The sequence below is a fragment of the Rhinolophus ferrumequinum genome, chromosome 22 (genome assembly GCF_004115265.2).
Source record: "Rhinolophus ferrumequinum isolate MPI-CBG mRhiFer1 chromosome 22, mRhiFer1_v1.p, whole genome shotgun sequence".
Lineage (NCBI taxonomy): Eukaryota > Metazoa > Chordata > Mammalia > Chiroptera > Rhinolophidae > Rhinolophus > Rhinolophus ferrumequinum.
The window spans coordinates 44,713,665-44,740,076 of NC_046305.1; the positions used below are offsets into that span (position 1 = coordinate 44,713,665).

The 26,412-nt window shown below is 34.4% G+C and overlaps 1 protein-coding gene and 1 long non-coding RNA gene across 6 annotated transcripts in view; one reads left to right on the top strand and one right to left on the bottom strand.

Annotated features, from left to right (window-relative positions):
* Window positions 1–92: 92 nt before the first annotated feature.
* On the top strand, window positions 93–16,915 carry LOC117014551 (uncharacterized). 2 transcript variants are annotated; one of them, XR_004421543.1, is made up of 4 exons: window positions 93–225; window positions 3,092–3,126; window positions 13,881–13,905; window positions 16,806–16,874. It is a non-coding gene; the product is annotated as an uncharacterized LOC117014551 (long non-coding RNA). The 2 variants fall into 2 exon arrangements; XR_004421544.1 differs by lacking the exon at window positions 13,881–13,905 and having other exon boundaries at window positions 16,806–16,915.
* The window catches only part of PTPN22 (protein tyrosine phosphatase non-receptor type 22), a 47,042-nt gene continuing 21,187 nt past the window's right edge, over window positions 558–26,412 (bottom strand). The window contains exons 13-22 of one of the 4 annotated variants that reach the window (XM_033092592.1): window positions 17,633–17,709; window positions 16,656–17,485; window positions 15,017–15,100; window positions 14,735–14,865; window positions 13,597–13,624; window positions 10,904–10,987; window positions 10,540–10,655; window positions 10,013–10,043; window positions 5,830–5,907; window positions 558–1,929 (exon numbers count right to left, since the gene is read on the bottom strand). In XM_033092592.1, coding sequence (XP_032948483.1) covers window positions 1,865–1,929; window positions 5,830–5,907; window positions 10,013–10,043; window positions 10,540–10,655; window positions 10,904–10,987; window positions 13,597–13,624; window positions 14,735–14,865; window positions 15,017–15,100; window positions 16,656–17,485; window positions 17,633–17,709 — 1,524 coding nt within the window. In that variant the 3' untranslated portion in view covers window positions 558–1,864. The remainder of the gene's footprint in view (window positions 1,930–5,829; window positions 5,908–10,012; window positions 10,044–10,539; window positions 10,656–10,903; window positions 10,988–13,596; window positions 13,625–14,734; window positions 14,866–15,016; window positions 15,101–16,655; window positions 17,486–17,632; window positions 17,710–26,412) is intronic. The other 3 variants (XM_033092593.1, XM_033092594.1, XM_033092595.1) reach the window with 3 other exon arrangements.

Genomic DNA, 26,412 nt, shown 5'->3' on the forward strand with positions numbered 1-26,412 from the left:
GCGGAAAGAGAGCGTGCGCCGAGTCACGCTCCGGGCTGCGACGCAACCGCCGCTGGGCGGAGAGTTGCCGCCAACCGCCTCAACGGCCCAAACAATGTTAATGGTTTTCAGAGTCGGGCGGCGCGTTCTGCTCGTCACCTTCTGGTGCCCTTCGTCATTTTACGCGGAGTTGGTGGTCTCCATGGTTACTTTGAAGTTGCGTGTTCCTCTCCTAACCTTTGCGAGGTAAAAGAATCTTCGGCCTTTTCGTCTCAAACAAGCGGAGGAGAGGAAAGGGGAACTTAGTAATATGTGAAATGAGGGCGATTTGGCTTTAACATCTAAAGGGGCTGCAATTCAGGAATGTTTTGAACCTCCCCTTGGGCATTGCCATGGTTACAGCTAAGGGCGTAGCAAGGCAGGTGCTAGGGCAGCCTGGGCGCCGCGTGAGCGCCTCGGACCTCGCGGTCCACCCACCTCCTGTTTAATGCCTGCAAAAGTAGAGTCCGTCGTTTAGTTTTAACTCATTCTTACAGTGAGGGGGGGAAATCTAGATGGAAAACCATGTTTTCTATTTGTTTTAAGGTTTTTCTAGTTGTAAGGATAAAGTTGCATATATTTGAGAAGTGTGTCTACCAGAGAACACTCCAGAAGTTGTCAGGGCTCTTCACCAAGGTTTCCGTTCAAAAATTCATTGACAATTTCACCGTCACTTCCACTTGTACCTAAGATTCTTTTAACATATTTGGTCCTTGATAAAAATATTTGGAAATAACTGATTCCAATGAAGTACTCAGATGAAATTACCGTGGTTTGTTAACCCCCGGTGCCTGGAGAAGTGTTCAGCGGAATGAACACTACAGGAAAGTTAGTTTGAAAACAGAGTTCATTGAATACCAGTTGTGTACATTATACTACAATAAACAAGTAACTATTTTATCCAATTTGCGTCTTCATTAGGCTTTCTAAATGAAAAATATTGAAGGACAAATGCTGTTTTAAGTACCATTTCATGCTTCTAAAAGTTATAAACTTTTAGTTTTTAAAAACTTAAATCATTAGGACTTAGGGAGACCCTTTGTAATACCCACTGACTTACTTGTTACTTAAAATTACATTTGAAAGAGCAGATAGTCTTAAATTATGGCAGATCCATATTCATACAGAAAAAAATTTTTAATTAGTAGTACCTCTGATTGGTTGGATATAAGTTGCACATGTTTATATAGAATCTTTGAAGTGAAGAAAATGCTACCAAAAGAACTATTTTAGTAGTATTCTAGATTTGGTAATTGAATAACTGGTTAAAACTTACCAGGAATGTAATTAAACATCTTGTTAGTTGGTATATACAAATAAATTATTACGGTAATTATTTATATATTTTATTCTCTTAAATGTAACTTCTCTATAGTTTCCACAACATTTGGGAAGATATGCAAGGTACATTCCATTTAGGCAAAAATTATTCTCAAAAGCAATAATTTTATACTAAAACCACAAGATTTTTTAAGACATTTTTTATAGTAAATTCTGGCAATGTAGACATTTAATTGAGATCCAGTTCTTACAAATCTTTTAAAGTTTATATTTATATAGAAAAGTAAAGTCAAATAAAAATAAATTCTGAAAATGAAAAATAAGTCCATTCTAAAACTTTCTCATACAGCATTCTCTACATAAGCTCCAGTGACAGACTTTTTTGCGGTTTCGAACCCACTGTAAAGGTGACTAAATGTAAAACTTCTGGCACTTATTTGCGTATTGCTTTTCTTTTAAAAGCTATCAACACATTACCATATCTTCATTGTTGATAGTATGAATATAGAGTACTTATTTTAGCTTGCGGTATTCTAGTCATTTTATTTGCAGGTCCAAAGCTGTGTTAAATATCCCAAGTTGCTGGTGGGTTCCTTGGTCCTTTGGGTTTTGAAAAACGATTTGCAAATCCTGGGAACAAAAATAAAATCAAGGGTGAAAATGGGGAAGGGATTAAGAAGTACAAATTGCCAATTATAAAAATATCACAGGCATATAAAGTACAGCATTGGGAATATAGTCAATAATATTGTAATAACTATGTATGGGGCCAGATGGGTACTATCACTTTGTAAGTTATATAAATGTCTATAATCACTATGCTATATACCTGAAACTAATATAATATTGTATGTCAATTGTAATTGAACAATTTTTTAAAAAATTTTAATAAAACTGAATGAAAAAATAAAGATTCTTTTTTTAAATAGAAATAATTTAGAGTGTACTATATATGCAAATACATGGATTTTTTTCCCCCAAAGGTTAGGTAGTATCTTTGATCAATGTAGTAAGAGATTGTAAAGGTATTATAGTAATTGAGTTAATGCTTAAATGATAACAATAAAATACTAATAACATTTTAAATTTGTAGAACACTTACAAATTTAATAATGGTGATAATTAGATAAAGAACCCTGGTTAGAATAGCCTTTGGTATTTCAGCATATAATATCCTTTTCTTCTCAGCTTTGTTGAGATATTACTGACATAAAACATATGTAAGTTTAAGGTATACAACATAATCATTGGATACACTTACGTATATATTGTTAAATGATTACCACATTAAGGTTAGTTAACACCTGTATCCCCTCACATAATGGTGGTGATGACATTTACGATTTACTCTCGTAACTTTCAAGTATACAATACTGTTAGTTACAGTTACCATGCTGTACATTAGATCTCCAGAACTTACTCATCTCATAGCTAAAAGTTTGTACCCTTTGATCAACATTTTCCCGTTGCCCTCACCCCTGCCTCTGGCAACCTACTCTGTATTTCTGAGTTCAGCTTTTTTAGATTCCACATACAAGTAAGAACATACAATATTTGTCTTTTTCTTCTTACTTATTTCACTTAGCATAATGCCCTCAAGATCCATCCATATTGTCACAAAAGGCAAGATTTCCTTTTTTTATGGCTGAATAATATTTACATACATAACTTTCTTTATCCATTCATCTGCCATTGAACACTTAGGTTGTTTGTATGTCTTGGCTTTTGCAAATAATATTGCAATGAGGGGGTGCAGATATCTCTTCTGAGATAATGATTTTATTTCCTTCAGATATATACCCAGAAGTGGGATTGCTGGATCATTTGGTAATTATATTTTTAATTTTTTGAAGAATTTCTGTACTGTTTTCCATAGTAGCTGCACCATTTTACATTTCTACCAACAGTGCACAAGCATTCTCCTTTCTCCACAGCTTCTCCAACACTTGGCTCTTGTCTTTTTGAGAATGGCCATTCTCACAGGTGTGATTTTGATTTGCATTTCAGAAATGGGAAGTTTCGATTTCAAAAAATAAGCACTATTACTTTATACAATTGTATTAAACCCAGTTATACATCTACTTCAAGCCAGAAAGCCCTCAATTTACTCAGAGATCATGTTTGAAAAGCTTAGAAAAAATAAAGTAATAAACAATCCTGAAAAACTTAAGTATGTAATTAATCATTTATATCTGTCCCTCAAATACTCTTCCCCCACCTGCCCCAAAGAAGGAGGATGAAAAATTTTGCACAACAAATGAAGTCTATTTCTGGGTAGTTTCAAAATATACGAGTATGAAAGTTGATGACATTGGTTCTTTATCACTTCAGCAACATATGACTTCCCTTTTCTTTGATGGAGGTACATTTTCAAGGTACTCTTGCACTTAGCAACTTTAGGGGTTCAAATGGAGAAATGAAAGATTTGAAATGCAAAAGCAGAACAGAGAATGGAAAAGTCGAAGATAATTCCTATTAATGTTTAATTTCATCATCTTAAAAAATTGTGGGTATTCTATACCTTGCAGAACTGATGAAGGCATTAGATGAGATATTTGTTAAAGCATCCAGCACAATATCTGGCTCATAGTAACAAACTCAAGTGTTGCTTACATCTGAACCACAAAATAACAAACAAACAAACAAACAAAAACTATACCAGACCTGGGAAAAAAGGAGAGTAGGGAAGAGGAAAAGAAGATAAAAACCAGAAACCCACTAAAATTTATTAATGGTGTTGTTAAAAAAAAAAAAAAAATGGGGAGGGGACACAGTCTATCGAGTTCATGTACATTTTACTCCTCTGTGGTAAAAAAAGATAGAAGGAAAAATATTTCAGGTTAAATAGTTTCCCACAATAGTCACAAAATCATCCATTCAATCAAGGTAGTTTGACTGTAACCCAAGTGGACTGAAAATAGAACATAATATGCAAGTACTCAGTATCTGAAATTTGAGGAATACCTACATTCCGTCTTTTGCACTGATCACGTCTAAGTAGTTTAGAACAGTAGTGAGCTATTGCTCACTATTGTAGGTTTTTTTTTTTGCATGTAGGTTAATTCAGGGAAAATTAAAATGTTTATAAACCACTGAATTTTTTCAGTCAAATGTAAATACTTTTTTCAGTAAAGTATCTTTACAATTTATATTGCCTTCTTTATAAAAGAGAACCAATGAAAAAGTTATGTGCTGCTTTTTAAGTAGGTGAAATGTTCGACTTTGAGAAGAAACAACATGGAAGCAGCTAATATTTTATCCTCATAATAGATCACAGACTGTTGTAAAGTCAGGAGGGTCATGAGTTCCTCAAGTGGTATCACTGATTGAGAGAAAAGAAGGAAGCAGGAAACGTTTGTGTTCCAGGCAACATTTGCCTTTTTCATAGGTTATGTAACATCCTATGTGAATTTTTTAACTAAATTATTTCATAAGAATAATGTTTTTCTAATTATAACTTCTTTTTTCCTACTTATAACATTTTAAACCTTAGGGTTAATGTAAGCCAAATAAAATTTTACAGCCCAAGAAACAGATCCATAGATTCTAGTTAATTATCTTGCCAAGGTAAGATAGGGACCACGACCCAAGTGTGGCAGACAAAATCGTTCCTACTTCTTCCTAAGGAATAGAATTGCATGTGTGTAACTGTCTGTGCAGCACTGTTACATTTCCCAATCTCCCTTGCAGTTCAGATAGATAGAACACACGTCTAAGTTCTCTTCAGAGAACGTGAGCCGACCTGACATTGCCACTTCCAGGCCAGTGGCTTAAGAACAAAAGAGGAGGCCCCATCTCTTCCTGTTTTTCTCTCACCTGCAATCTGGGTACGGCAGCAACCCAATTTTGACCATACAGATAAGGGCAATATCACAGAGCAGCAGTGCTCAGAGTGGTGTCCCCCAGATGCTTTCAGGAGTCTGTTTTTTGGTTAATAATAATTTTGAGTAGTAATGTCCTACATTAACTGCTAAACTTATTACAAAAAATTATAGTATCATGAATTTGTCATGTAGAATAGAATGTTTAAAATAATATAAAAATATTTTATGTTTATAGCTTATATTTAGGGTGATTGGACAAACAGTTCCTTTAAATTGTCAGAATTGTGCCTCAGCACCTACTGTTGAGTTCTATAAGATTAGATGGCAGCAACTGCTGTTTCTTCTCATCACACATCTGTATTTTTTATACCTCTGCTTACATATGAACTGGAGTATTAGAGCATCTCAGAATTTTTTTCCTTTGTCTAGTCACATTCATTTACTACATGTCAACATAATCATTTCGTTACCTAGTGTTATTTTCCACATATGCTAGGAAATTCTATGTAATAGAATATGTAGTCCAAGGCAAAATGTTGAGAGGTAGCTGAGGTCAAAAATTAAAAGATAAATTGCGTGGAAAATAATATAAATATAAGGACCTATGCATCCAACCTCAAATCATATTTAAAGCTGTATCTCTTATACTGTAAATGCATAATTTAGATAAACATTTTTTTAACTTGCTGGAAAATAGCACACATACCAAAATTCAGTAAAGAGCTGGAGTTATTTGACTGAACAGAGTCTGCAGGCTTGTTTGGTGAGGAAGAATTACAGATACCTAGAATCAAAAGAAAAAATATAAGGGAAAGAATGAAGACAAATTCAGATAACTTTATCAGACCACATAAGGTTGAGATCAAACATTTCCTCCAAGCTAATTAATTCTCCCAAATAGACATGTCACTATCAAAGCTAACAAAATATTGATGCTTGCAAGTGGGTTGACACTATAATCTCATTTTTCTGTGTGTATTTTTTAAAAGGTTTCTTTTCTTTGCAGATCGTTTATATAGTAAAGCCCAACACTAAAGAGAATCACCAAAGGATTCAGGAGGAAGAGGCATTATATTGTGAGAATTAACTTTTTTGGGGATTCACATTTTGGCTTTCGACTTCACCTTACTTTGCACTATTACCATTCATAGTACACTTTTAAATCATTTGTTCTCCACATTAGTTCATCCATGGCGAGTCTGATTTTTCTTATACAATCCTCTACTCCCATAATAGCTTTCTTCACTTTCCAGTCTATTTTTTTCAATTACAGATGACTCTAGTTAGGCCCAAAATCTCCCGAAAGCATTATGTCTCTTTGTTTTGCTATTTTAACTACTTATAGGTAGGCTCAAAAATGTATTTCTCTTCCCAGTACCTTAACATATTCATGTATCAGTTCTGCCCAATTTTTAAAACAATCCAGTGAAAACATGGCCTACATTTTTCAGGAGCACCGTCTAGCAGTGAAAAAAGATAATTTCAGGTTTGTATAAACTTCCTAAGAAATAACACATAATTGGAGAGAAATTACTAGTCGCCTTTTTTGTTTGTTTGTTTTCAAGATTTTCAGAATGTAGTATGAGGACTGCATATGTTTGTATACACACACACCTAATACTAGGATTCTAGAAACACCTCCCTGTTCCTGGAGGTACTTGAGTGTGAGCAGTAGAGTACATACTGAATTTCAATCGGATTCAATCAAAATATATTTTTATTTATGGAATACCTATACTATTTGCCAAGCATTGGGCACTGGCGATAGACTTATGAATAAGTGGGTGAAGGCGAGAAAGTTCAGGAGGTATCAGTCATCTCTACTGCATTTGAGCTGAGTTATACACGTCCCTCAGACAGAAAACAATGGTCCCAAAAGGGAATACTGGTTTTTCACAATAGGAGACAAAGATTCTACATATATATATATATATATGAGCTGCTATTTTGCATATTGGCCCCTTGTCATAGGTATTTTTATGCCACCTGCCCAGCTTGAATTTTCCTTTAGGAAATCACCCCTCCTCAATTTGCAGCTCCCAGACTTGGGGTGGAGCTGATTCCACCCTCCGATGAAGGAACTGCCCTATGACTAGGGCTCATTTTCAGTTGATACTTTGCCACGGTCATGATCACACCAGTTGTTTCAGGTCTGACCTCATTCCTTATTGGTCAGTGTCCATGTGTAATAATTATTAAACATTATGTATGACACTGTCCTGCTTAATCAGAGGCAATAATTGGTTCAGGGGTGGGCAAATGAACCAAACCAAGACAATCAGGCCCAATTGACACTAGTCATCAGACCGTTGCTTGAACAACCAGGAAAGCTCATTTTTCCATCATAAACCTGAAACCACATGGTAAAAACCTGCCTATGAGTGAGCTAACACAGAGTGAAACAAAGCCAGGAGATACAGAATGAGATATTAGGTCCTGATTACATCATATGAACTCTTGGTTACAGGCCAATAAATTTGCCTTTTCTGCTTAAGCTGGATGTTCTGTAACTTGCAACTGAAGGATTTCTGAGCAATTAAAGTTTCCCACCCAAAATAGGCATCAGGCCTCATGGTTGACAGTTTTGACTCTTGTGACCCTGTAATTCATTCTCCATATAGCAGCCAGAATGATCTTTCTAAAAAACAGATCGTTTAACATCTCTGCCTAAAATTTTTCTGTGACCTCACATTGGGTCATTAACATGACCCATAAGAATGTAATCACTTCCCCACCATGTCCACCATCTTTTCAGCCACACCTCACTCCTCTCTCTTAATACCCCGCAGCTTCCTTTGAGTTCCTACAACACACCAAACTCACACCTCAGAGCTTCTGTATATGCTATTCCCTCTGGCTGGCTGCTCCTTCACGTGTCAGGGCCTCCTGGATCATTCATTCTAAAATAGGTCCCCTTTGTTATTCTCTCTCATAACTATCCTCTTGGTTTCTGCATAGCATTTATCACAATGTGCTATTATATATGTATTCATGAATTTACTTGTTTAATGTCTGAATACCTCACTAGACTTAAGTTCCACAAAGGTAGAGCCCAGTATATGTTTTGTTCACCATCATATACTCAGTGCCTTGTCAAATGCCTGGTACATAGTAGGCGTTTGGTGACTAGTCAGTGAATGAATGACTGTTTATGTGTATATATATATATATATATATATATACACACACACCATGCTTCCCCAAAAATAAGACCTAACCTGAAAATAAGCCCTAGCATGATTTTTCAGGATGACATCCCCTGAACATAAGCCCTAATGCATCTTTTGGGGCAAAAATTAATATAAGATCCAGTCGGGGGAAACATGGCATGAATATATATAAAGAGAGAGAGAGAGACAGAGAGAGAGAGAGAGAGAGAGAGAGAGAGAGAGAGAGAGAGAGAGAGACTAGGTTGTTTAGATGCTGCTTAAAACTAGTTTCCTAATTTCATAAAAATCCTAATGATTTTTATGAATCCTAATTTCATAAAAAGTAGGACCAGCTTTAACTACAAACCAGGAAGAGAGCCAGGCTAAAGGGAGAACTTAGGGAATTCAGGAGTCATGAACCATGTGAGAGGGGAAGAGGACACATATGCAAGTACAGGCAGATAAGTCTAAAGCTTCAGGATCAATTTTGGAGCCAAGTATTGTTCTTCATTTAAGAACAAAAGACCAGTGGATGAGGGCAGCTGAGAAACAGAAATTAGCCTAGATATAGAGAATGACCTGGGAGCTCTTTCTTACAAGTAAGACTCAGAATCTCAGAGTCCAATATCTCAAATCCATGCCAACTTACATCTACCTGAAGTTTCTGTGTCTTTATTTGGTATCCCCAAGACAGTGTTGGAACTAGAGAAAGTTTTCTTGTTTGTTTGTTTATTTGTTTGTTTGTTTGTTTTTAAGGGAGAGAAACCTGGGTGCTTCATAAGCTGAGCTGATTAAACCAATCTTTGATTGGCTATTCAAGTCACTCATTTCTTTGCTTTTAACTGTTTAATTCTCCTGTTTTATACTATAATTTCCTCTAGAAATGTTTAAATTCTCTTTCGACTGGCTTTAGAGGAAAGTATATTTTCTTAGCCATCATAGGTGAGAAATAAGTTCACTTCAGAGATCAAATATGTCAATGAAAGCAGATTAACACAAGTTTACGAATAGGAAGATACAGTGAAATCTCAGAAAAAAAGAGAGTAAGACTCAGCTATAAACCTTCTTACTTAGACAATACTGAAAATCAAGTTTTCTCAGTGTTCTTTGTCCTTCCATAGAACACCAGTATAATACCAAGTAGCTGGTCCTTGATGATTAACCAAATGGATCAAATTTATAAAACGTTTCTCAGTATGTTTTTTATACTTTGTAGTTGTAAATAAGGATTTCTAAGATAATCAATTTCCCACAGTTTCAGAAGTTTTGTTTTCATTACAATACGGCAAAAATAGCAAGCAACAGGCTTACTATTGCTCATAATACTTGGTAAAAATGGAAACATGTTAATACTTTGCTTATTTCATTAAATCAACACATTTGTTTCACAATATGCTTTGCTGTGACTGTTTTCAAAGAAAATACATTTGAGGTTAGACTGATGGGAATTTTAAATAACACACTTGGATGACAGCATCTTAGGATGGGTAGAAAGTGCCAAACATCATACTGTTATTTCTGTCTATCAAACAGAAGCTAACCCCCCTTACTCCCTACCCAATATTACCATTGTGGAGCCCAGCAGTACAAGATTTGGGGGTGACCGTTATGATCCATAGGATCTTAGTGAGGTTCTGTTTAGTAATAGTATTGGCTTTTTCAGAGTGGTTACTTAAGGAAAAATTACAGAATTATGAAAGCGGTATGTATAGTCTAGAAAATAAGTGTAAAGAAACTTACTCTTTTTCATGTTTCGCAAAATTTTCAAACTCTACAAAAAAGAAGAAAGGAAAATGTTAGTTTTTTTCCTGTGAAACCCAAAATACTTTAATCGAGCAGAAATATAGGCTTCAGTCAAAAGGATTAATTTCCTGAAAAATAGCCATCAAAATGCCAAAACAATTCTTCCATCTTGCCATTTTGAACTCAGTGCAAAATCTCCACTTGATTTTATCTCGTTATTTTTCCCAACCATGTGAGAATCACACTATGTATTTAGAAATAGTGCTATCAGAACATCGGCAGGGGAATCGCGGGGAGAATTGATGGTTTTATTGGGTATGCTTTAAACTAAACTGGTTTTTTTTTCTTTTTGGTTTCCTTCTATTAATTTTGATTGTCATGAGAACAACAATCAATTTTAGTGGAGATATTTAATTTTCTATCTTAATGCTGGCACCCAGCAGGGGAAGGGGGTCAGGGAAGGGAGAACACTTTCAGTAATAGAAAGCCTCTGACATGTTTCCATAAACTCCCATCTTCTTTACCTTACTCCTTGTGAAACTTTTTCCAGGAGTCTTCAATGTCTGTTTTGAAGATGTTGAATTTTCCATGGTGTTAGGATAGCGAGTAGGGTAAGCGTCTATAGGTGGAACCTGCATATCTAAAAAAAGAAAAAAAAAATGTTTTGTTGCATAGCTTCTTAAGCCTTCAGGTTATATATGTACATATTTAGTAATTCTAAGCTTGGCATTTTTATGCATTATTTTTACAATACATTATGGGTTTTTTAAATGTATTATTTTTATTTTATTTAATCTTTGTACCTTTTTCACTTAAGTCCTACTTTAATGTTAACCTTTTAACAGTCTTGTTCTTACAACTTTTTTGAGAGAAAGTACTGCCACTTACCATCTTCATCAGCAAGCAAAAAGGACTCTCGGGTTCTTTCTGGGAGTGGAGGTGGGGGAGAAGAAGACCGATCTTGACATGTATCTGTGATAAGAGTATACAGCAAAACACAAAAAAATCCATCACTTAAAAGTCCTAAGTGAAGGACCCCTCTTTGGTTTTGTATAACTTTCCCAATTTTTCAAAATTAACCTACAACAACCAAATAAAAAATTATCTGAACAATGACGGGAGCCTCAAGAACCTTGTTTTTCTAGCTCTTTAGCCAATGAGCTTCTGATTCATCACAAAATTGTAGCTCACTTACAAAAGTATTCTTCCAAAGAAATTGAACCTGAATTTAATCAAGCTTCTCGTGCCAGCTACCATTTTACAGAGAATCCCGGGGATAGAGGAACACAATAAATAAAACCATGAGGATACAAACAGCCAAATCCAGAATATTATCAGTCTTTAGGACTAATGGCCTACTGTTGTCTTTAAATAAGTGTCACAAAAAAATATAAAAAGGAACTGCTACAAATTTTAAAAGACTTAAGAAATATATAAATCAAATGCAATGTGTACACTCTGAATCCAAGTAAACCAACTATAAAAAGACATTGTTGAGACAATTTGAGAAAATTGAACAAAATCTGGATATTAGATAATATTAAGGAATTATTAATTTTTATTCGTGTGATAATGCTATTATGGTAGATTTGAAGTTTTCTATAATAAAGAATTTTAAATAATGGAGCAATTTTCCCATGACGTAAGTCCTAAAGACATAAGTAGTGTTCTATTGACACAGGCTTCTCATCCTACAGTGCTGAGTATAATTATATACTATACGAATGTTCTTTGAAAATGAAAATGTTTAATTTTTCAGTTAAATGCTAGAGTTTCACCTGTCTTTGGTCATTGGCTTTTTAGGCCTTAGTATTTGTCCATAAAGCAAGTTCTCTTATTTATTCCTTATATGCTGGATAACATGCAAAAATAAAGTGCAACACATACCTAATACAATAATTAGCATAAAGTAGTCATTTAATAAATATTTCGTCATGACTCTAAGTGGCTTACCGTCTTTCAGTTTCCTGTTAGGAAATATTCTGAGAACTAAAACTAACTTTCAGTTAATGATATCCTACCAAATACCTCCCTAAAATACCATCTTCTACTCCCCGATGAAGAACCTTACACCGCTATTACTGACTGCATTAAATCTAAATCCTTCTGCCTCGCTTTGTGTGTGTGTGTGATACACATAAAAAAGTGCTGTTCGTGACACTTAGTACATTCATAGTGCTGCACAGCCATCAGCACTATCTAGTGGCAAAAACACTTTCCCTAAAAGGCACGTCTATACTCATTTAGCAGTCACTCCCGCATTCCGTTCAGATTAGACTGCACCCATGAAACTGCTTTCTCAATATACAGATTTGCCTGGTCTGGATATTTCATCTGCCTTGCTTTTAGTCCGTCAGAATCTTCCCACATTTTCTCTATCCCAATTTATTTTCCATATTTCCCCAAATAGAACCTATGTTGCAATTAAATTAATCTACTTACCATTTCTCTGTATTCATCGTGCGCATGTCTACTTTTGAGTCACTGTTACCCCAATCCCTGCTCCTGGAATTCCCTCCTTTTTCCTCTGTCTATCCATACCCTTAAGTTTTTTTCTTCTACTCAGTGAAGCCTTCCCTAACCATTGCAGGGATACCGTCCTTTTTTCCCAGACTCCTGGTGATTATAGTCAGCGCCACACAGATTATCACTTAATGGTTCTAAGTGAGTTTTAATTTTGCCTACTCTATTTGAATATTAGCATTAAGCAGCACCCTTTCTTATATACCCTCCTATTCTAACACAGAACTGGCTTAGGAAATGCTCATTTAATAATTATCTAATAAAAATTATAATAGGTAACATTTAATGAGAGCTTATTATTTGACAACCACAGGGCTAAAAGCTTCATGTGCATTATCTCACCTAATCCTCGCAAAAATCCTCTAAGAAAGGAGCTCTATTATCTTCATTTTATAAATGAAAAAAATCAATAGAGAAAGCATATAATTTAACCAAGGTTATGCATTTTGATGACTTGGTAGTCTGGGGATTTGAATTAAAGTGTGACTCAAAAACCCATGCTTTTTGACCTCTGTTATACTACCTATTTACATATAATATGAATATGTTAAGTGACTAATATGTTACTATGAATAAATATGTTACGGGCAACTATGATCTGTTATAATATATACAAAGTACCTATCAGTGCCCAATAAATATTAGCTGTTGATGATGTAATTCAGTATATACAACAGCCAAGCTCAGGAAAGTACAGGAGAAACAACAGCAAGTTAAAGATCTAAGTGGGCAGAAATATTTTTTTTCAAATCACATTGTTAACAGTGATAAAACTTATAGACTGGAACTTCTGCTAAGTTTTACGAGAGTCTACCTGAAATAATTTCTTAAAGGGTTATATATCAAGGAGCAGAATTCTGAAGTCCTGTCCTTACCTTGCCCTTGACAAAACAAAACTACTAGCCTGGGAAAGCCAGAAATAAATCAATAAATAGTGGAAGCTATTACGGGAACTATGCCATCTCGTGAGGTGAAATACTCTGAACTTAATAAGCCATTCTTACAGTACAAATTCTTGGGACTAAATGTCATGTAAAGCGCCAAGGGAATTTTTTTACCTGATTTGGGACTCTGGAGTTTTACACTCTAAAAAAAAGAAAAGAAAGAAAGGATAAGTGAAAGAAAAATATGTACACAAATTTCCAAACTCAAAGCAATAAATAGCATTTTTGAAATTATATTTCATATGCCTATGGAGACAGTTATGAAATGTTGACCCTATTTTTCCTAATTTATAAGTGTGTTGAATTATGAAAAGGCATCAACTCTGAGTGTGATTTTTATATGTCAAATAAGTTGGTCCTAAATTGATCCTTTTTTGACCTGTTTCCTTTCTCTTCAGAATATTTCCCTGAACATTTCAGTAGGTAAGTTCTTGAAATCAAAGTTATTTTGTGACACTGGAAAAGGAGTGATTGTTCTTTGCTCTGGAAGTTAAGATAAAGACCATTACAGTTAGCACGTTATTAACAATAACAATAATAATTAGAAGTATATTCACAGTGTAATTAAAAAGGCAGAGTATATTTCCCTACCAGCATTGTAATTGAGGCACATTTAAATGTTTGTTTAGTTAATTATTTTTTTGGTCTCTGAACTTTTAAGATAGTTGGTTTACAGGATACATATAAATACATAACAGATAGTTGAAAGTGTTGATTTTTCTTCCAGAAGCAGGGAACATTATCCCAAAAGTTTTATCTTAAATAATACGGACATCTGTCATTTAAAAAATTACTCTCTATAATGTTATCAGAGTTAGCGTAATACTACTGACCAAATGACCACTGCGAACAAGCTACCTACTATGAAACATTTATTTTTGCTTTAACTGCCCTTCAAGAATCAGCTCAAATGTTTCCACTTTCATTAAGTCTTCCTTGATCACTTCCAACCTGAAGGGATCGCTCACACTTTCAAATCTCTCATCTTAACATATTTGCCTCATTATAATAAATAGACAAAAATAAAGACTTTTGTACACATCTTATGTCTCTACTGCTAGACTGTAAGTTTCTGAAGGGCAATAATTGTGTCTTATCCATCTTTTTATCCCCCATATCCGCTAGCACATTGTTTTGTAAGTAGTTATCTGCTTAATATTTATCAACTGATAGGTATTAAAAATGGCCCTGCTTCATAGGACAACAGTCTGTTGATTACAAATGAGTAGAGTCAGAAAACAATGTTATTAACCTTGCTGGGCCTGAGTCTCCCAGAGTCATCTGCTTTGTTTGATTCAGATGCTCCACTCCATCCCAGTGACGTTCCAATTTTTGCCTTCACAGCTGAAGATAAAGATTTGGGAACACTGAGTGGGAATTCTCCTGGAAGAAAGTAAATATGGTCCAATTCTTAGGAGCGTTATAATTCTTTTAGAAAGCAAATGTTGCTCAGCACCACACAGAACCTTGACAGGCCTTCAGAAGTAATCTAGTTAATCCACACCTTACTTTACACTTACTGAACTGTACTCACCAGCTTCGTCTACCACAATAAAAGATTCAGGAGTCCTTTCAGGAAGTGGAGGGGGGATTTCATCATCTATCCTTGCAGAAGTTGCTATTCAAAATGTCAGAAATGTTCATTACAATTTTCAATTAGAAAAATCCAAAGAAAATCCTTACATTCCAATCTTGATCTAAATTCCATCAAGCATTATTACAATATTTAAGCTGGTATTTGTTCACTCGAGCAAAAGGCAAAATAAATTCTCTCGTCTTAAAGTTGCAAACCCAGGAGGCTTTTCCTTATTAAAAATATATTATTTCTTTTAAAAGCCCAAAAGTATTTTGATTGTATCAGTTAACATAAGACATTACATTAATTTAAGAAGCTTTGAGTTGTTTTCTACATAAATCTTTCCTTTTGTTTTACATAGAATAACCAATATAGCATCATAAAGCATTTGACATGCCAAAGGTTCAGTTACAGACTAGGTAACATCATAAAGATTTTAGTATCTCTTCTTCATTCTACCAGGATGAAGAATATGGATGATTTCCGTTTTTTACAAAACAGTGCTATAACAGGGTTTTCTATATTTCTGTAGAATTAGAATTTTTATAGAAAAATTTAATGCTATTATAAGAAACTGCCACCAGATGGCACACATGTCAACACTGCCACAATCTCTGAAGATAAGGATTTGTCTTTTCATGATGATGCTCAGAGAAGTTTAAGGGATTACAGGCATCTAGAAAAATAAAAGTCCTTTAAATTGTAAAACAAGATCAAATATATAAAATTATCTAATCAAAGAAGGAACTATATCCAGGTAAAATGTTTTTGTAATAAAGCTACACATCTATTACGAAAATCTGTCCAACAATGTGATAGACCAAAAGTTCTCGCTACTTCCTATTCAGGAAGAATATTCTGCATAAACCTCTGACGATATACCTAAGAGTGTTAACTTTGCACTTTGCTTTCCTTCATCTTCTTCCACAGCAAACTATTATAGTCACTTCTAACAGGATCTTTACTTCCACTTTCAAACCATTCAGGAAAACAAAACAATATGCCTAATATGCAAAATTTCAGAATTGTAAAAGAGATAATGTATGAAAGTAAAGGTGTATATAGGATGAAAATCCTGCACAGAATACTGAACACATATTCTCATCTACTAAGTTATTATAAAGTTATTACAAGAGGAAATCAGGTCCTCCTCTTCCAACTCATGCAGGAAGAGAATTCAATTCTTAGCAATCCGTTCAACTCAGTATAGCTACATGGCTGTGCAATAAAAATTCTGAGTGACTATGTGGTGCTGTTGACCAAATCTTTTTTTTTTTTTTACGTTCTTTTGGAAGTTGCTTCCGTATGATAAGGGTGAATTGTGGACCTCTGATATACATTCCTAGGAATGAGGATTGTCGTCTTTAGAAGCACTCTGGCTGGCATAGATGATGGATCATAGATCATGGAATGTTATTATACATCTGTCTTTTTGCTATTTTCAACTTGTCACATCATTAAAACATTCCTAGAATGTATTTCTTTGAGGAGGAGAAGGAAGCAGAGAAGGACAAAGGGGAGGGTGAGAAGAAACCAAATCTTCTAGAGAAACAAAGTGACATCTAAAACGCCATAGAAACTTTTAAAAATAACGTACCCACTACTCCTGTCTCTTGGTTCAGTGTTGGGGAAAAATTTCTTGGAGGACTCAGTGCTAACGAATCATGGGAATTGTAATGAGAAAAAAGGGTTGTAGAGGATGTTGGCAACAAAGAACAAGGTGACACAGTTCCATCTTGTTTCTCAGGTAAATCAAGAGACATCTTAGAACCAGCACTACTTGGAGACAATGGTGGAAAATAAGGATCTTCTACTAAAGACATGTAAGAATGTACACTAAAAGCATTAGAGTCGTACAGTGTTGCATTTGAAGCATTACACATTTGGTGCTTCGAGTCATATGACAATGAGTTATTCAGTTCTGCTGAAGAAGCATGCATCACTTTTTGAGCCTGTTGAGCCTGCTCAAGAGAAGAATTATTCAGTTGAGGTTCCAAATAAGAAAAATGTTCCTTGATGTCCCGCTCCTTGGCGTCTGTCTGTTGTATCAGTTCAAAGGGAGTTGACTGGGTCCGCGTTATTGGCCCCTTTGAATTGAAATATCTTCCTACTGCATTTACAGGTTTAGAATTGGGACATGTTCCAAACAAAATGGAGCTCAGGTCCAAACTTTGATGCTTCTGAAGAGGCTCACCAACTACTGGACATGCCTTTGTCTCCCATTTCATGGTGGTGTCAGCATTTTTGTTACAAACACAATTTAGCTCCAAAAACTCAAAAGAACTGTCCTGTCCAGCAGGATGCAAAACTAACCCTTCCTTTTCATTTATTTCAGAAGTCCTACAGTCAAAGGAAGAAGCTTCTGCACTTTTCATCCTTATCCTTTGTTTGTTCTCTTGGTTCATCATGTTTGCTTCTTTTATGCTGCTGAAACAAAAAGAAAGTAATAATGACACAATACCCCAAAAAGGCCTCTTCTATATATTTTCCCCAGCATCACAATGAGTTATAAGCATGAGACATGTCTACTAGACACAATTAGACAACATTTAGATGTGTACAAATTATACTCACCTTTTTGGGAAGTTAGGAGAATAAGAATGTGCGTCTAGAGTGGTATTTTGCTCAGGAACTGAATACTTTGCTTGAATCTTCAAGACAAATAAGCAAGAGATTGTTTTTTAGTGAAGCAATAGCAGTGAGATATTTTAACATTCGTAAGGCTAAGAAGTTGTTTTTCAGAAAATATAAAGATTTAAAATAATTCATGGAAGAGTTAGGTGAGTTTCCAAAATATTGAACCCAACAAGAACATGTTCACATACTGATATCAAAAGGATCAGAATAGAGGCTTAATAATGTTATAGAAATTAGAAATAATTTGCTTATAGAATCACCTTTTAAAATGTGGGAGTTTTACAATGTTCTTGGGGGTAACTTTATTCTCATGAACACTCTACCTGTAGAAATTTCATCATTTCAACATTTCATGTCAATAGATGCTTATTAAGTCCTCATACTTATCTTGTTCTACTTTTTTCTTCCTTACGATGCTCCAGCTGTACTGGTTTTCTTGTCATTCCTTAAGCATACCAAACTTGTTTCCAGTTCAAGGCTTTTACACTTACTGTTCCCCTGGTTGAAATACTCTTGCTCTAGATTTTGCATGGGTGGTTTCTTCTAAGTCATTATTCTTTATTTAAATGTTACCTGCATAAGAAAAACTTCCCTGACCACTCAACCTAAAATCATACTCCCACACACTTGCCCCGCCACTCTCAATCTATATTTTCTTCATTGCAATAATCATATTATGAAATTTGTTATTGAGACTCATGGAATCTAAGATACCACCAATTGTGAAATATATCCTGATTTCAGAGATGTTTAAAATAAAACAAAACAAAACAAGATTCCACCTGTTAGGGTTGAATTGTGACTCTCAAAAAGATACGTTAAAATAACCCCATATACATAACCCCTGTTATGTATAATTGTGAACTTACTTAGAAGTAGGGTTTTTGCAGATGTAATTAGTTAATATGAGGTCATACTGGATGAGAGTGGGCCCTAACACAATGACTTGTGTCCTTATAAGGAGAGAAAACAGATACTCAGAGACACACAGGGAGAATGCCATGTAATGAGAGAGAAAGAAACTGGAATAATGTATCTGCAAGCTATGAAACACCAAGGATTGCTGGCAAACACCAGAAACTAGGAAGAGGCAAGGAAGATTATTTCCCTAGAGCCATGAGGGAGGGCATGGCCCTGGTGACACCTTCATTTTGGACTTCCTGCCTTCAGAATTGTACGAAAATAAATTTGTTATTTAAGCCCTCCTCAGTTTGTGGTACTTGTGACAGCAAGCCTAGTAAACTGATACAGAGACTTGACTATCCCACTTTCAATAATGGATAGAACAATCATACAGGTCAATAAGGAAATAGAGGACAATGAACAACACAATAAACAAATTAGACCTAACAGGCATTTACAGAACATTCCATCCAACAACACACACATTTTTCTCAAACATATATAGAACATTCTTCAGGACAGACCATATGTTAGCCACAAAACAAGTCTTAATAAATTGTAAAAGACTGAAGTATCTTTTCAAAGTATCTTTTCAAATCACAATGAATTGAAACTAGAAATCAGTAACAGAAGGAAAACTTGAAAATTCACAAATATGTGTAAATTAAACACTATTAAACAACCAGTGGGTCAAAGAAGATATCACAATGGAAATTAGAAAATACTTAGAAATGAATGAAAATACAACATACCAAAACATAGGGGATATAGTGAAAGCAGGGCTCAGAAGGGAATTTATAGCTGTAAGTGCCTACATTAACAAAGAAGAAAGATTTCAAATCAGTAACAACTTGACAACTTAAGAAACAAGAAAAAAAGCAAACTAAACACAAAGCTAGCAGAAGAAAAGAAATATTAAAGGTTAGAGCAGAGATAAATTAAATAGAGACTAAGAAAACAGTGGAGAAATTCAACAAAACCAAAAGTTGGTCCTTTGGAAACACCAATAAAATTGACAAACTTTTAGCTAGGTTTACTAAGGAAAAAAATTAACTAAAATCTCAATATGCAGAAATAAAAGTGGGACATTACTATTCATTTTACAGAACTAAAAAGTATTATTAAGACAATATGAACAATTGTCCACCAGCAAATTGTACAACCTAGATGAAATGGACAACGTCCTAGAAACATGTGATCAACCAAAACTAACTCAGAAAAAAAAAAATAGAAAATCAGAATAGACCTACAACCAGTAAGTAGACTGAATTAGTCATCAAAAGACCTCTCAACAAAGAACAGCCCAGGACAAGATGGTTTCACTGGTGAACTCCACATATAAGGAAGTTAACACCCATCCTCCACAAACTGCCAAAAAACTGAGGAGAAGGGAACACTTTGCCAAGCATGACTCTGATACCAAAGCCAGACAAAGACACTACAAGGGAAAGAAAACTACAGACCAATATCCTTTATGAATATCGATGCAAAAGTCCTCAACCAAATACTAGAAACTGAATTCAGCAGCATATCAAGAGAATTATACACCATGACAAAGCGGGATTTATTCCCAGAAGGCAAGGATGATTCAACATACAAAAATCAATGGAATATACCACATTAACAGAATGAAGGAGGGGAACATCCTAAGTGATCATATCAATTGAAGTAGATAAAAAGCATTTAACAAAATTGATGATAAAAACACTCAACAAACTAGGAATTTTGTTGAGAGAACTTCCTCAACATGACAAAGGCCACATATGAAAAACCCACAGCTAACATCACATTCAATGGTGAAATACTGAAAGCTTTTCCCCTAAAATCAGGAATTAGATAAGGATGCTGACTTTTTCCACTTTTAGTCAGCGTAGCACAGGAAGTTCCAGCCAGAGCAATTAGGCAAGAAAAAATAATAATAAAAGGCATCAAAATTGAAAAGGAGGAAGTAAAGTTATCTTCATTTGCAGTTGATATGATCTTATATATTGAAAGATTACCCATACACACACACACACACACACACACACACACACACACACACACACACACACAATGCTGGAGCTAAAAAACAAATTCAGCAAAGTTGGAGAATACAAAATCAACACACAAAAACTAGTTGTATTTCTGTATATAGCAATAAACAATCTGAAAAGAAAATTTTAAAAGCAATTCTATTTATATTAGCATCAAAAATACTTAGGAATAAATTTAACCAAGGAGATGAAAGACTTGTGTACTGAAAACTACAAAACATTGCTGACAGAAATAAAATAAAACATGAATAAATGGAAAGACATTCAGTGTTCATGGAGTGGAAGATATAACATTGTTACCATAACAGTATTACCCAAAGTGATCTGCAGATTCAATGCAATCCCTCTCAAAATCCCAATGGTGTTTTTGCAGAAATTAAAAAACTCATCCTAAAATTCAAATGGAATTTCAAGGGACCCTGAATAGGCAAAACAATCTAGAAAAAGAAGGGCAGAGTTGGTGGACTCACACTTCCTGATTTCAAAATGTACTACAAAGCTACAGTAATAAAACAGTGTGGTATTGGCATAGGACAACCATATAGACCAATGGAATAAAATAGAAACCCTAGCAATAAACTCACATATGTGGGCATTTGATTTTCAACGAGAATGCCAAGATCATTCAATGGAGAAAAGACGGTCTTTACAACAAATGGTGCTGGGAAAACTGAATATCCACATGCAAAAAAGAATGAAGCTGGATCCTTACTTTAGACCATATACAAAAATTAACTCAAAATGGATTAAATACCTAAGTATAAGAGTTAAAACTATGAAACTCTTAAGAGAAAGAAAACATAGAAAGCTTCATAACATTGGATTTGGCAATAATTTCTTGGATATGATACCAAAGGTACTAGCGATAAAAGTGAAAAATAAACAAATTGGATGTTATGAAAATTAAAAACTTTTGTGCATTAAAGTATATGATCAAGAGAGTAAAAGGGCAATCTATAGAATGAGAGACAATATTTGCAAATCACATATCTGTTAAGGGATTAAAATCCAGAATATATAGAGAACTAAAATTCAACAAAAACAAACAAGCAAACAAACCAGTTCAAAAATGGACCCAGGACTTGAATAGACATTTTTCCAAAGATGATATACAAATGGCCAATGAGCTCATGAAAAGATGTTAAACATCACTAATCAGGAAAATGCAAATGAGAACCACAATGAGGATGGCCACCATAAAAAAAAAAAAAAAAAGACCCAAACAATGAAAACAGAAAATAAGTGTTGGCGAGGATGTGGAGAAATTGGAACCCTTGTACATTGCTGGAGGTGATGTAAAATAGTGCAGCCACTGTGGAAAACAGTATGGCAGTACCTCAAAAAATTAAACATAGAATTACCATATATACCCAAAAGAATTGAAAGCAGGAACACAAAGAGATATTTACACATTTATGTTCTTAATAGCATTATTGACAATAGTCAAAAGGTGGAAGGAAACCAAGTATCGATTGATAGATGAATAAACAAAATGTGGCATATACATACAGTGGAATATTATTCAGCTTTAAAAAGGAAGGAAATTGGGATCGGGAAAAAAAATTTAAATAAAATTTAAAAAAAAGGGAAGGAAATTCTGACACGTTACAACATTGATGAATCTTGAGAACATTATGCTAACTGAAATAAGCCAGATACAAAAGGTCAAATATCATAATTCCACTGATACAAGGTCAAATTCATAGAGACAGAAAGTAGAATGGTGATTGTCCAGGACAGTGGGGGAAGGCTGGAATGGGGAGTTATTGTTTAATGGGTTTAGAGTTTCAGTTTGGCAAGATGAAAAGAGTTCTGGAAATGGGTGGTGGTGATGGTTATACAACAATATGAATGTACATAATATCATTGAAATATATATATGTATATTAATATTTATATCTATATGTATACATATGTATGTATATATGCATATATACACACACACAAACACGTGTGCGTGCATGCATCTATATATATATAAAATTGTTTAAGGTGGTAAATTTTATGTATATTTTACCAGAATAAAAATTTATTTGAAAAAAATGGGCAAAGGACTTGGATAGACATTTATCCAAAGAAGATATACAAATGGCCAATAAGCACACAAATAGCCACTAGGATGGCGATTATCTAAAAAAACGAAACAAAACAAAAAATAGAGAATACTACGTGTTGGCAAGGATGTAGAAAAATTGTGCATTGCTTGTAGGAATGTAAAATTTTGCAGTCACTATGAAAAGCAGTATGACAATACCTTAAAAAATTAAACATAGAATTACTGTATGATCCAGGAATTCCATTTCTGGATATATACCCCAAAGAATTTAAAGTAGGAATTGGAATAAATATTTGTACACCACTTTTCATAGCCACATTGTTCACAATAGCCAAAAGGTAGAAGCCACCAAGTGTCCATTGAGGGATGAATAGATACGCAAAATGTGGTATATACACAGGATGGAATATTCTACAGCCACAAAAAGAATAAAATTCTGATACATGTTACAAAATGAATGAACCCTGGAAACATCATGCTACATGAACTAAACCAGATACAAAAGAAACAGTACATGACTCCATTTCTATAAGGTACCTAGAGCAAGCAAATTCATAGAGACAGAAAGCAGAACAGAAGTTACTAGCGGTTGGGGTAGGGGGTACGGAGAGTTTGTTTCAGATGATGAAAAATTTCTGCAAATAGTGATCATCACACACATTGTGAAGGTGCTCAATGCCACTGCATTGTACACTTAAAACTGGTTAAAATGGTAAAATATGAATGATAAAGTGTCTCCTCCTCTTCTGTTTTTCTGGTACAGATTGTATACGATTTGTGTTAATATTTCCTTAAATATTTGGTACAATTCTCAAGTGGAACTATGTGGGCCTAGAGATTTTTTTGGGGGGAGTTTTTAAATTACAAATTCAGTTTCCTTAATCATTATGGGGCTATTCAAATTACCTGTTTCATGTTGAGTGAGCTGTGGTAGTTTGTGTTTTTCAAGGAAGTAATCTATTTTGTCCAAGTGATGAAATTTAATGTGTTTGAGTTGTTCATACTATATGCCTTTATTATCCTTTTGATACCGTGCGTCCCCGAAAATAAGACCTAGCCAGACAATCAGTTCTAATGCGTCTTTTGGAGCAAAAATTAATATAAGACCCGGTCTTATTTTACTATAAGACCACATATAATTAATATAATATAATAAAATATAATATAGTATAATATAATACTGGGTATAATATAATACCGGGTATAACATGATATATGATATGATATGATATGATATGATATGATATGATATGATATGATATGGTATGGTATGGTATGGTATGGTATGATATGATATGATATGATATGATATGATATGATATGATACCGCGTCCTTTATTAAGTTTTGCTCCAAAAGACGCATTAGAGATGATTGTCCGGCTAGGTCTTATTTTCAGGGAAGCACAGTGTCTGCAAAGCCTGTAGAGATATACTGTTTCATTCCTGATATTGGTAATTTTTATCTTCTCCCTTTTTTTCTTCATTAGTCTTCCTAGAGGTTTGTAAATTTCATTAATCTTTTCAAAGATCAGCTCTTTGATTCACTGATTTTTCTCTACTGTTTTTCTGTTTTCAATTTCATTGGTTTCTGCTCATTATTTCCTTCCTCTGTTTTCTTTGGGTTTGCTTTGCTCCTTTTTTCTAGATTCTTAAAATGGGAGCTCAAATTATTGATTTGAGACTTTTCCTATTTTCTAATGGGTGCTTTTAGAGTGCTATAAACATTCTTATCAGAACTACTGTAACTCGGTCCCACAAATTTCAACATTTTCATTTTTATTCAGTTCAATGTGTTTTGTTTTGTTTTTAATTTCCCTTGAAACTTCCTCTTTGATTCAATGGATATTTAAAAGAGTGTGGTTTAGTTTCCAAGTATTTGGATATTTTCCTGTTATCTTTCTGTTGTTGGCTTTTAGTTTGACTACATTATGGTCAGATAATACATTTTATATTATTTCAATTATTTTAAATTTTTCACATTGTTTAATGACCCATGATATGGTCCATCTTGGTAAATGTCCCATCAGCACCTGAAAAGAATGTGTATTCTTGTGTTGTTGGTTGGACTCTTCTATAAATATCAAATTGATGCTGTTGGTTGATGGTGGTGTTGAGTTCTCTTTATATTCCTGCTGATTTTCTGTTGAGTTTTTCCATTAGATATTGAACGAGGGATATTGAGGTGTCCAGCTATAACTGTGGATTTCTCCTTTCAGTTCTATCACTTTTTACTTCATGTATTTGCAACTCTGTTTGGTCCATAACACTAAGGATGCTATGTTTTATTGATGGGTTAACCCTTTCATCATTATATAATGTCCCTCCCTGTCTGTGATAATTTCCTTCGCTTTGAAGTCTACTTTATCTAATATAACTATTCGTGCTTTCTTTTAATTCATGTTTACATGACATATCTTTTTTCCAATCCTTTAAACCAGCCTATATATTTGAAGTGTTTCCAATAGATAGCATATAGTTGGGTCCTGTTTTCAATACACTCTGCCAATCTGTCTGTTAATTGGTGTAGTTTCGATCATTTACACTTAATGTAATTATTGATATGTTAGGGCTTAAGTCTGCCATTTTATTTTTTTGTTTTCTGTTTCTTCTCTTTTTCTCATTTCTCTTTATCCTTTTTCTCTTTCCTGTATTTTTTTAAAATTTCATTTTGATTATGTATAGTGTTGTGGGGTTTTTTTTTAGGATATGTCCTAGTATAGCTTTTGTATTTGTGGCTCTAAGTATTCCATTTTATATACATAACTTAACCACAGTCTGCAGGTGTTACCCTTTTACTAGTTCAAGTACAGAAACCTTACCTCCCTTTACATTACTAAGCCTTCCCTACGTACAATTGTCTTAAATATTTCCTCTAATTTAAAACCACATCAGACATTTTTGCTTCAATCATCAAACACTTTAGAAAACAAAAGAGAAGGAAAACCTGTTACATTACCCATGTTTTTGCTTACTATGTTCTTCCTTCTTTCATCATTTCCTTTCTATTTAGGAAACTGTCATTTTTTGAGGGTAGGTCTACAGGTGACAAATTCTCTTAGTTTTTCTTCATCTGAGACTGTCTTGATTCCCCCTTCATCTGAAGGATATTTTCACTGAGTGTAGGATTTTGGGTTGAGAGTTCTTTTCTTTCAGCATTTGAAAAGTATTGTGCCACTTCCTTTGGGCCTCCATGGTTTCTGATGACAAATCTATTGTAATCCTAATTGTTTTCCTCCTACAGTTAAGATCATTTTTCTCTGGCTCCTTCCTATAATTTTTACCGTTAGTTTTCAGAAGTTTAATTATGATGAGTCTTTTAGTAACTTTTTTAGCCTTGCCTTTTTTCTCCTCTGCTTCTTGGACTTTGATAACACAAATGCTATGGGTTTGTTTGTTTGTTTGTTTTCTCTTTGATAGTCCCTTAGTTCCCTGAGATTCTGTGTGTTTTTGTGGTGTGTGTGTTTTTTTTTCCCAGTCTATTTTTTTCTGTTGGTCAGACTGGGTGATTTCTATTGTTCTCTCTTCTAGTTCATTAACTCTTTCTTCTGTACCCTGTATTCTGATGTTGAACCCATCTACTGAGATATTTTGTTTCAGTTACTATATTTTTCAGTTCTAAAATTTCCATTCAGTTCTTTATATCTTCTGTTTCTTTCCTGAGTCTTTCTATTTCTTTGCTGAGCCTTTCTATTTGTTCATTTGTCGTTAGCATGTTTATAATT